We start from the raw sequence: 12,500 nt of genomic DNA, 5'->3' as shown, positions 1-12,500 counted from the left end.
GGACTGGTGGCAATATTTAGTTATGTAGATTAATATGCAAATTCGTATGAAATATTAAGCCTGGGAGATTAAATAAAACAAGTTCTCTCTCTCTCTCTCTCTCTCTCTCTCTCTCTCTCTCTCTCTCTCTCTCTCTCTCTCTCTCTCTCTCTCTCTCTCTCTCTCTCAATTTCTATCCTATCATCCTCCATTTCCTTTTTTTAATGCATTTCCTCCTCCTCCTCCTCCTCCTCCTCCTCCTCCTCCTCCTCCTCCTCCTCCTCCTCCTCCTCCTCCTCCTCCTCCTCCTCCTCCTCCTCCTCCTGATGGAAACAATAATTAGAGATAAAATTGTTAAATATTTAGAAGAAAATAAAATCATAGAGGATTCGCAACACGGTTTCAGAACCAAGCGCTCCTGCTTAACAAACTTACTAGACTTCTTTTATGAAGTATTTAACTCGTATGACGAGACAAAAGCTGTTGATATTATCTACCTTGATTTCCAGAAAGCTTTCGACACTGTTCCTCATAAGAGACTCATCAGTAAAGTAAAAGCTCACGGCATTGCCGGAAACACCCTGAAATGGCTGAGAGACTGGCTCTCTGACAGAAAACAGCGTGTTGTAATAAATGGAAAAGAGTCAGAGTGGCATAAGGTAAATAGCGGCGTTCCTCAAGGCTCTGTATTAGGACCAGTACTCTTCATAATGTACATAAATGATATTGATGAAGGGATAAACTGCAAAATAAGTAAATTTGCAGACGACACCAAAATAACAAGTAGAGTTACGTCTGTGTCACAATGGCAGGAACTGCAGTGTGACCTCAATAAACTAACAAGCTGGGCAGAAAAATGGCAGATGAGATTCAATATAGAAAAGTGTAAAATTCTACATATCGGAAGCAACAATGTTCAGGCGAGATATGAAATGAATAACATGCCACTGTCAAGTGCTGATAAAGAAAAAGAAAGAAAAAGATCTTGGTGTCGTTGTGTCAAACGACCTAAAGCCGAGTCAACACTGCACAGAAACAGTAAAGACGGCAAATAAATTAGTAGGGTTCATTGGAAGAACCTTTGAATTTAAATCAGAAAAGGTTATACTTGCCTTATATAACTCACTGGTGCGCCCTCATCTAGAATACTGTGTACAGTTCTGGTCACCATACTACAAAAAAGACATTGAAAAACTAGAAAAGATACAGCGCAGAGTCACAAAGATGATTCCAAGATTGCGCAATAAGCCGTATGAGGAACGACTGGAAGAACTAAACCTATTTAGTTTAACAAAGCGCAGGATAAGAGGAGACCTAATTGAAGTGTTCAAAATTTTCAAAGGATATAGTAACATTGATGCACATAATTATTTTACCATTGATCATTCTAACCTAACAAGAAATAATGGATTCAAGATTATACCCAAACGTTTTAAATCCCACGAGGCAAAACATTTCTTCTTTAATCGTATAGTAAATATATGGAATAAACTTCCTGCCGAAATTGTAAACAGCAATACTATTGAATCATTCAAAAATAAAATAGACAAATATTTAAAAGCAAATCCCCAACAAGCTCTCTTCTTGTCCGAATAATTAGTAAATTCACTATTTAAACTCTTATTCAACAGTTTTAATATAACTTGTATTAACTTTCAGATAGGCGTATAGAGTTCACCGTAGGGTGAATAGTAGAACTTCCTTTCATCCTTTCCTATGAAAATTTCCATGTCAGTTTTTCCATACTGCATGGTACTTTTCCCAACTATTTCCATGCCAGCGCAAGCTGGAGGGAGTGGTGGGTGGGGAGGAGCCTTCTGCTATGCTGTCCTGTCTCTCTTCACTGTAACTAGTTAGAAGTAGTTACCAAACAGCCTTGCAAGGACCAAAAGGTTTGTTGCTGTTTGGCTTTCCTTTGTATTCCTTTGTATTCCTCCTCCTCCTCCTCCTTTTGTACTCTAGTCAGTCTGTAAATTAAGTGATGTAATCAATAAAGAATATTTACATCAAATATACAAATGTTTATGAATGTTTTGCAGGGACTGGTGTGTGTGTGTGTGTGTGTGTGTGTGTGTGTGTGTGTGTGTGTGTGTGTGTGTGTGTGTGATTCTCTCTCTCTCTCTCTCTCTCTCTCTCTCTCTCTCTCTCTCTCTCTCTCTCTCTCTCTCTCTCTCTCTCTCTCTCTCTCTCTCTCTCTCTCTCTCTCTCTCTCTCTCTCTCTCTCTCTCTCTCTCTCTCTCTCTCTCTCGGTTGTGTTCTGTGTATATATTTAGCTGTCACATTTCGAGAGAGAGAGAGAGAGAGAGAGAGAGAGAGAGAGAGAGAGAGAGAGAGAGAGAGAGAGAGAGAGAGAGAGAATGGCTGACTGACTGAATGTTTACTGACTGACTAAACATTTAGGTCTGTGTATTGGATGGACTTTTATGTGTGTGTGTGAGAGAGAGAGAGAGAGAGAGAGAGAGAGAGAGAGAGAGAGAGAGAGAGAGAGAGAGAGAGAGAGAGAGAGAGAGAGAGAGAGAATTATAAAAGCAAGTCGACTGAAGAATTTCCAAGAGACTGAAGGAAGAGGAGGAGGAGGAGGAAGAGGAGGAGAAGGAGGAGGAGGAAGAAGAAGAAGAGGAGGAGGAGGAAAAAGAGGAAGGAGAAGAAGAAGAAGTGGAGGTAGTGGATTATGAAGGCGTAGGTATACACACACACACACACACACACACACACACACACACACACACACACACACACACACACACACACACACACACACACACACACACACACACACACACACACACCGAAAGAGAGAGAGAGAGAGAGAGAGAGAGAGAGAGAGAGAGAGAGAGAGAGAGAGAGAGAGAGAGAGAGAGAGAGAGAACCACAAAATTGAGCAGCCTCGCCTCTTTCTCCTCTCCCAGATTTACTCTCCCTTCCGCTCCCTTCTCTCTCTCTCTCTCTCTCTCTCTCTCTCTCTCTCTCTCTCTCTCTCTCTCTCTCTCTCTCTCTCTCTCTCTCTCTCTCTCTCTCTCTCTCATTACATTCAGATAAAAACTGTTCATAATCTAACAACAAGAGGTTCATGATGTAATAAATATAAGTATTCTCTCTTCTTCTTCTTCTTCTTCTTCTTCTTCTTCTTCTTCTTCTTCTTCTTCTTCTTCTTCTTCTTCTTCTTCTTCTTCTTCTTCTTCTTCTTCTTCTTCTTCTTCTTCTTCTTCTTCTTCCACATCTTTTTTTTATTTCCTCCCCTCTTTTCTCTATCTTCTTATCTCCTTTTCCATCCCCCTTTTGTGTTCATTGTTTTCTTCACCTCCTTTATCTCCTCTGTTTCCTTCGGCGTCTCCCTCGTTTTCCTTTCTCATACTTCCTCTCTAATCCTCTTGTTTTCACTGCTTCCTTCACCACCTCCACCTCCTTCTGTACCTCCTTCACCGCCTCCATCAGTGCCTTCTACAGCGTCTCCTTCATCTCCTCCTTTATCTCTTCCGTGGCTTCCTTCAGCGCCTTCTTTATCTCTTCTTCTTTCACCTCCTTCTTCATCGCCTTCTTTATCTCCTTCAGCGCCTCCTTCAGTGCTTCTACAATATATCCATCTCCTTTATCTCCTTCGTGGCTTCCTTCAACGCCTTCTTTATCTCCTCTGCTTTTTTTCACCTCCTTCATCATCTCCACCTTCGTTTCCTCCTTCAGTGCATTCTACAACGTCTCCTTTATCTCCTCCTTTATCTTCATTGCTTCCTTCAACGCCTTCTTTATCTCTTCTCCTGCCTTCACCTCCTTCATCACCTCCACCACTTTCTTCACCTCCTCCTTCATTGCCTTCTACAGCGCCTTCTACAGCGTGTCTTTCCCTGCAGAGGTGTGGCGTGGCGGCGGCATGAGGTTTAACAAGGCGGAGCTGGCGTGTCTGGCGGCGCACCCCTCCCACCAGTTCGACAAGGAGGGCGTCCTGCTCCTGCGGGAGAGACACGACGGCTTCTTCAGGAGAACGGAAGGTAGGGTGCTCCTCCTCCTCTTCCCCTTCCTCTTCCTCTTCCTCTTCCTCTTCCTCATCCTTCCTCTCCTCTCCTCTCTCCCTAGCGACCTCCTAAACTCTCAGATCATTTTGCGTCCGTCCTGTGTGTGTGTGTGTGTGTGTGTGTGTGTGTGTGTGTGTGTGTGTGTGTGTGTGTTTGTGTGATGGGCTGTTTGAGTCCACACCTGCCTGTATATGTATCTTAGTCTAAACACACACACACACACACACACACACACACACACACACACACACACACACACACACACACACACACACACACACACACACACACACACACGTACGTTTAATTTCGTTCTATGTTCATTTACATTTTTTTTTTACACCTGTTTGTTTTCTTCCCTTTCTTAACTGCGTTTTTTGTTTTTGTTTTTTTGTTTACGTGATGCTTCATGTTCTTGTTATTTTTTTTTCATTTTTCTGATCTTTTCTTCTTCTTCATAGCTTGTAACATTAGTTTTTGTGTCACGAAGTAATCTCTCTCTCTCTCTCTCTCTCTCTCTCTCTCTCTCTCTCTCTCTCTCTCTCTCTCTCTCTCTCTCTCTCTCTCTCTCTCTCTCTCTCTCTCTCTCTCTCTCTCCTTAATCTTTTCTTTTCTTCTCCATATCCTTCACTTCACACACCTGAAAATTTACGCGTGTTTATCTGTAATTGAAGAAGCCTTACCTGTATGTAGCCTTACCTGTGTCACCCTCACCTGTATTGCCTGTGTGGACCGCTGATTGAATGCCGCCTTAATTAATTCAGGTAACAACAGCTGCCCTCTCCCTCACCTGTGACACCTGTGGCGGCTTAATTAGTGCAGGTAGAGGGGAACAGGTGTGCTTACCTTACCTTACCTGGCTGGGAAATTAGCGGCATGTCGGTAAGGGTTGTGATTCGTGTGTGTGTGTGTGTGTGTGTGTGTGTGTGTGTGTGTGTGTGTGTGTGTGTGTGTGTGTGTGTGTGTGTGTGTGTGTGTGTGTGTGTGTGTGTGTGTGTGTGTGTGTGTGTGTGTGTTAATAATGGGATGTGTTTTTAAAGGTGATTATTGTGTCTTTTTTTTGTTTATTTGTTTTGTTTTAAGTATTTTGTGGTTTAATTTTCGTGTTTATTTTACTTTATTTTATTTGTTTATTTATTTTATTTGTATAGATTATTCATTAACATTTTCTTTATTCTCTCTCTCTCTCTCTCTCTCTCTCTCTCTCTCTCTCTCTCTCTCTCTCTCTCTCTCTCTCTCTCTCTCTCTCTCTCTCTCTCTCTCTCTCTCTCTCTCTCTCATTAAGCGTGGCCACTCCCCATTTACTCCTCTCGCTGTCCATTCTTTCCTCCCTCCCTCCCTCCCTCCCTCCCTCCCTCCCTCCCTCCCTCTGTCCTTCCTTCCTTTCCTCCCCACCTCCCTCCCTTCCCTCCTCCTTTCCGCTCCTTTTCCTCTCTCCTTTCCTCCTTCAGTCACGTTTATCTCATTTAGCTTTGTAACCTCCTCCTCCTCCTCCTCCTTCTCCTCCTCCTCCTCCTCCTCCTCCTCCTCCTCCTCCTCCTCCTCCTCCTCCTCCTCCTCCTCATCGTCTTCCTCTTCCTCCTCCTTCCTCCACTTCCTGTCCAGTGAACTCCAATTACAGTTTCCTCTCCTCCTCCTCCTCCTCCTCCTCCTCCTCCTCCTCCTCCTCTTCCCTTCTTTTTTTTTCATGTCTATCTTGTATTTTTCTTTTCTTGTAATATTTTTTGTCGTTTGTTTGTTTTCTTCTGTATCAGTGTTTGTTTTTTTGTTTCTTTATTTATTATCTTTTTCTTGATATTTTTTTATTATTGTTTGTCGTTTGTTTATTGATTTATTTTCATTTTTCATTTTCTTTTTCTTATATTTTGAGTTTATAATTTTCTTTTTATTATTTTTTTGTTTGATTCTCTCTCTCTCTCTCTCTCTCTCTCTCTCTCTCTCTCTCTCTCTCTCTCTCTCTCTCTCTCTCTCTCTCTCTCTCTCTCTCTATGCATCTCATCTCATTTCCATTTTCCCTTTATTATTTTTACAACCCTTTTCTCATTTTCTCCTTTGCTTTTCAGTCTTTTGTTGTGTTGTTTGCACTGTTCTCCAATAGTGTTGCGTGTTTCCCTCTCCCCTCGCTTTCTCTTTAATATTTTTCCTTATTTTATTTTCCCTAAGTCTTTGTGCATATTTTCCTTTATTTTTTTATTTATTTGTTTATTTATTTTTTTTTTTTTGTGGGGGGAGAAGGAAGGATGGGGGTGTTAGGTACAGTTTCTCTCTCTCTCTCTCTCTCTCTCTCTCTCTCTCTCTCTCTCTCTCTCTCTCTCTCTCTCTCTCTCTCTCTCTCTCTCTCTCTCTCTCTCTCTCTCTCTCTCTCTCTCTCTCTCTCTCTCTCATTAGTTGAAGTGAGAGGAGTGAGAGGCAAGAGGTGTGTGCTGTGAGAGGGAGTTTAAGTGTAGCACCTTGAGTAAGTGTTTTGAGAGAGAGAGAGAGAGAGAGAGAGAGAGAGAGAGAGAGAGAGAGAGAGAGAGAGAGAGAGAGAGAGAGAGAGAGAGAGAGAGAAAATTGTGTTGTGTAGAACGTTTTACGTAAGTAGGAGTGAAAGTGTTAGTGGTAGTGTTAAAATTAGTATTTGTTGTTTTTGTAGTAGGTGGAGTAGTAGTAGGAGCTGGAATAGTAGTAGTAGTAGTAGTAGTAGTAGTAGTAGTAGTAGTAGTAGTAGTAGTAGCAGCAGCAGCAGCATACATCACCATCACCATCACTAATAAGGTCAACGGTATTAGTAACGGCAACAGAGACAACAGCAACAAGAACAACAACAACAACAACAACAACAACAACAACATCCATATATATATTTAGACGCAAATCAAACATTTTTTGCAACACCACCACCACCACTACCAACAACAACAACAACAACAACAACAACGCATTTTATCCATAACACCAAACATATCCCAACAAAACACACAGACATAAAAAGGACACAACATTTCCTGAGAGAGAAAAAAAATCAACACAAACAAACAAACACACAGTTCCGAGAAGCACCCGAAACATACCTGCAAAAATAGGAAACACAGGAACTGGTGACCACTCTGCAGGTGTTGTAGTGTTGCCTGGAGGTCACCTGTATGGAGAAACAGGTAGAAGTAATTATCACAGGTGCTTAAGTTACCTGGATTTAATCATTAGAAATACATGTGAAGATGAAGATGGTAGAGTTTGTATGTTACTTTTCACAGTGATGCAGGATATACAGGTAATAATTAAGATGCTAAGTGTCATCACCTGTACACCTGTATTCTACCTGTGACAAATACAGGTACACAAACATTATTAAGCTACGATGTCATCACTTGTATTCTACTTGACAGAAATACAGATACAGGTAAAAATTAATGTTACAGAAGTCATTACCTGTATTGAGTCATTGCCTGCATTTAACTTGTGACAAAATACAGTTATACAAAAATTAAGGTGGTGCATTGTTCTTACCTGTCTCCTTACCTGTGACGGAAATACAGATACAGGCAAAGATTAAAGGATTACGAAGGTGCTACAGTGGCTTAGTTTATATTTTACCTGTGAAAAAAAGAGTACAGGTAAAGATTATAAGGATGTTAGTGTCATACCTGTACTTACCTTTGACAAATACAGGTAAAAAAAGAAAAGTAATATGGTACACTGTTAGTAACCTTACCTGTGATGGAAGTACAGATACAGACAGAGACTTTCCAGGTGGAGCAGTGTCACTTTACCTGGAGGAAAGCACCAATTAGCAAGGCATTATGAATTCTCTTTCCTCTCGCTTTTGTTAAGTGATACTGAACATTAACTTTTCTCTCTTCTCTTTGTACTAAATTTTAATGTCATAATTCGCTCACTTTTATGCATCCTTGAACCTGCTGGTGGATGAGAGAGAGAGAGAGAGAGAGAGAGAGAGAGAGAGAGAGAGAGAGAGAGAGAGAGAGAGAGAGAGAGAGAGAGAGCACCATAACAATAACGACAAGGAATTTGTGAGTGAATGACGGTAACTTTTTCATATCCTGTTAAACTCCTAACTCTTTCCTTTCATTTCCTTTCCTTTCCTTTCCTTTCCTTTCCTTTCCTTTCCTTTCCTTTCCTTTCCTTCCCTTCCCTTCCCTTCCCTTACCCTTACCTTCCCTTCCCTCTTTTTTTCCCTTCTCTTTCTTATCCTTTCATTTCTTTCTCTTCCTTTCATCTCCCTTCTATCCCTTCCCTTTCTTATTCTTCCCTTCTCTTCCCTTCCATTCACCCCAAAAGCCACCACGCATTCACCCCTCACCCCTACACACACACACACACACACACACACACACACACACACACACACACACACACACACACACACACACACACACACACACACACACACACACACACACACACACACACACAGTTTATCACTCCCAAACACAAGCTGACGGTCTTACATACCCCAAAATCTTCTCTCCCACTTCCTCTCTCCCTTCTTCTCCCTCTTCCTCTCACTCTCCCTCTCCCTCTCCTTCTCCCTCTCCCTCTCTCCATAAGTTACCATGCGTTTGCACGACTCGTTTGGGTTACGTTACGTCGTATTTATCGGATTTACACACACACACACACACACACACACACACACACACACACACACACACACACACACACACACACACACACACACACACACACACACACACACACACACACACACACACACACACGTAATCTATTTATTTCGAATCTATTGTCAGGTGAAGTGAAGCAGGAGTAACACACACACACACACACACACACACACACACACACACACACACACACACACACACAGAGAGAGAGAGAGAGAGAGAGAGAGAGAGAGAGAGAGAGAGAGAGAGAGAGAGAGAGAGAGAGAGAGAGAGAGAGAGAGAGAGAGAGGCAACACACGTCAATTGTTGGCAGAGGAAAGTGCAACAGCAGTAGGAGGAGGAGGAGGAGGAGGAGGAGGAGGAGGATGAGGAAGAGGTAATGATGGTGGTGGAAGAAGAAGAGGATGAAGAAGAGTAGATGGTGATGGTGGACCAGGAGGAAAAGAAGAGAGAAGGTGGTAGTAGTAGTAGTAGTAGTAGTAGTAGTAGTAGTAGTAGTAGTGGAGGAGGAGGAGGAGGAGGAGGAGGAGGAGGTGACGACATACTGGTGTTGTCTTGGCCGGAAGTGGTGGTGCCCCGGGGACTTGTGGTGGAAGAAGAGGAGGAGGAGGAGGAGGAGGAGGAGGAGGAGGAGGAGGAGGAGGAAGAAGACAAAGAGGAGGAGGAAGACAAGGAGGAAGACAAGGAGGAGGAGGAGGAGACAAGGATACAAGGAAGCGCCTGTGGTGAGAGAGAGAGAGAGAGAGAGAGAGAGAGAGAGAGAGAGAGAGAGAGAGAGAGAGAGAGAGAGAGAGAGAGAGCAGTGAAGCGAGACGGGGAGAGGAAGGAGTTAGTGGAAGAGGAGGGAGAAGAGCTAATGGGAGTGAATGGGAGAGAGGGAGAGTAAGAGGAGGAAGAAAGGAGGAGGAGGAGGAGAGAGTGAGTGTGTTGCTTTTAGGACTCGAGAAGGACGTGGCAGAATAAAGCGAAGGATTCCACACAAATGAACACAAAGGAAGAACACGCGACGTATTTATTTCCCATTGTGTATCAGTTGTTGAGAGAAAGAAAATTAAGAGAGGAGAGAAATGAAAAAAAAAACAATAAAGAAGAAAAGGGTATACATGAAGAAGGATAAAAGGAGAAAAAGGCAAAATGAAGAAAAAAGAAGAAAAAGGGTAAATAGAAGGAAGGAAACAAAGGAAAAAAAGAATGAAGGAGTAGATAAGGAAAGAGGAAGAATATAACATGGAGAAGAACGAAAAGGAGTAAAAGAGATAGAGAGGAGAATAAAGAATAGAGGAGTGGGTAAGAAAGAAGAAAAAACAAAAGATAGAAGAAAGAAAAAGTAAACAGAAGGAGCCGTGGAAAGCGAAAGAGAGGATAGAACATTAAATGAAAAGGGTTAAAAAGTTAGAAGAAAAGAAAGAGAAAAAGTACAAAAATATATAGGGAATAGTGGGAAAAGGAATATGGTAACAATTGATAATAACACCATACGAAAGAAAGGAAATAGTGAATAATTTGATAAAGCTGACAAAAAAAGTGGAATTTTATATATAAGAAAACCAAATTGAAAAAGAAATAATAAAAGACGAGAGAGAGAGAGAGAGAGAGAGAGAGAGAGAGAGAGAGAGAGAGAGAGAGAGAGAGAGAGAGAGAGAGAGAGAGAGAGAAAACGAGGGTCAGCTGATGGAACTACATGACCACAAAGGAAGAGGTGGAGGAAGAGGAAGAGGAAGAGGAGGAGGAGGAGTAGGAGGAATAAATTTATTGCAGGGTTTTACTTACCATTAAGGAGTATAGTGTGAAGGTTCCATTTTGCCCTCCTCCTCCTCCTCCTCCTCCTCCTCCTCCTCCTCCTCCTCCTCCTCCTCCTCCTCCTCCTCCTCCTCCTCCTCCTCCTCCTCCTTCTCAGGTATCGCCAAGAACATTCCAAGGGCGTATCAGCAAGCGCCCCCAAACTCTCTCTCTCTCTCTCTCTCTCTCTCTCTCTCTCTCTCTCTCTCTCTCTCTCTCTCTCTCTCTCTCTCTCTCTCTCTCTCTCTCTCTCTCTCGTCGTCATCCTTAATTAATCACCAAACACAACACCACAAAATCCTCCTCTCATTAATGTTGATGCCACGATAAGCGATCAGATCCCATCATCTATAAACTATAAACGCCGTGACGCACGCCGCCTGTTAGTATTAGATCACCCTAAGGACACGAGGGAGGGAGTATTGAGGTGGGTGCAAGAGTAGGATTCGATTCCGTCGTTTTAGTTCGTGGTATTTTGTCTCCTGTAGCGTGTCTGGTCGTAGTTGTTGTTGTTGTTGTTGTTGTTGTTGTTGTTGTGGTGGCGGCGGTGGTGGTGGTATCGAAGTTGATAGTAGTAGTAGTAGTAAAAATATAATGAATTCTTTAATAATAGAAAGAAAAGCAAAATAGAAATTCACAAGGAGAAAGCAAGGAAAAATATGTTCTCTCTCTCTCTCTCTCTCTCTCTCTCTCTCTCTCTCTCTCTCTCTCTCTCTCTCTCTCTCTCTCTCTCTCTCTCTCTCTCTCTCTCTCTCTCTCTCTCTCTCTCTCTCTCTCTCTCTCTCTCTCTCTCTCTCTCTCTCTCTCTCTCTCTCTCTCATCGATTCCCGATTGGAGCGAGGAAGCGAAGTTGAGGGAGGGAAGGCAGAAGTTTTTCATTAGTCACCCACAAAATTAGTCCGTTTTCCTTGTATTCCTTTGGCCCTCACCTGTAATTATCCTAGAGAGAGAGAGAGAGAGAGAGAGAGAGAGAGAGAGAGAGAGAGAGAGAGAGAGAGAGAGACTGGGTGTGTTTTATTGATTTTTCATTTATATTTATTCTTTTACTCGTAAGACTTAACCTGTATTGCGTTTTCTTTCGTTTTTTCTCCCGTTTTCTTTCTCTCGTTTTCTATTGTTGCGTGAGTGTTTCTTTTGTTTTGCGCGTCGGGCAAGTTGTTCTTGAGAGTTTGTATTGTGGTGGGTATTACTCTCTCTCTCTCTCTCTCTCTCTCTCTCTCTCTCTCTCTCTCTCTCTCTCTCTCTCTCTCTCTCTCTCTCCTTTTCACCTTCTTTGCATTTCTCCTCACTTCCCTTCACAAAACCACAGTTTCCTCCACTTTTCCTCCACTTTCCCCTACCTAGCCTTCTCCTGTCCTTCTCCATATTTTTTTTCCCATCTCTCCACCTTTTCTCCACTGTACTTTCCTCACTAAAGTAACATTTTTCCTCCACGTTCCCTCCACTTTCCTCCACCTGCCCTCCTTTTTTTTTCTCTCTATATCTCTTTCCATCTTTCCACTTTCCCACCTTCTCCTCTCTCCACCTCCTCCTCTTCTTACTTTCCTCACCACCGAAGTAACATTTTTCCTCCACCTTTCCACACCTGTCCCTTGATTCGTATCTTTTTCCATCTCTCCACCCTCCCTCCTCTCTCCACCTTCCCTTCTCCTCACTTTCCTCACCACTGAAGTCGCATTTTTTTTCCTCCACGTTCCCTCCACTATTCCTCCACCTTTCCTCCATCTGTCCTCCTCCACCTGTCCTCCTCACCTGCCCTCCATCAGCATGCACCACACCTGCCACACCACTTCCGCCGGTAATTCACGAAACAACTTTTTTTGTAAATATATTTTTTTTTTTGTTCTCTCCTCTTTTCTATTTTTAGTTTTCACCCACATTAGTGCATGCATTTGTTCACTTTCGTATACATTCTCTCTCTCTCTCTCTCTCTCTCTCTCTCTCTCTCTCTCTCTCTCTCTCTCTCTCTCTCTCTCTCTCTCTCTCTCTCTCTCTCTCTCTCTCTCTCTCTCTCTCTCTCTCTCTCTCTCTCTCTCTCTCTCTCTCTCTCTCTCTCTCTCTCTCACACACACACACACACACACACACACACACACACACACACACACAC

General features: G+C 42.7%; 1 protein-coding gene across 5 annotated transcripts in view; it reads left to right on the top strand.

The window, feature by feature from the left end:
* LOC135090196 (inositol polyphosphate-4-phosphatase type I A-like) overlaps positions 1 to 12,500 on the top strand; it is a 171,834-nt gene that overhangs the window by 114,285 nt on the left and 45,049 nt on the right. For all 5 annotated transcript variants that reach the window (XM_063986645.1, XM_063986644.1, XM_063986649.1 and 2 more), the window contains exon 3: positions 3,828 to 3,965. In XM_063986645.1, the coding sequence (XP_063842715.1) occupies positions 3,828 to 3,965 (138 nt within the window). The remainder of the gene's footprint in view (positions 1 to 3,827; positions 3,966 to 12,500) is intronic.

This window comes from Scylla paramamosain, chromosome 34 (assembly GCF_035594125.1).
Source record: "Scylla paramamosain isolate STU-SP2022 chromosome 34, ASM3559412v1, whole genome shotgun sequence".
Classification (NCBI taxonomy): domain Eukaryota; kingdom Metazoa; phylum Arthropoda; class Malacostraca; order Decapoda; family Portunidae; genus Scylla; species Scylla paramamosain.
The sequence above is the reverse complement of the archived record's forward strand: the minus strand, read 5'-3'. Positions and strand labels throughout refer to the sequence as shown.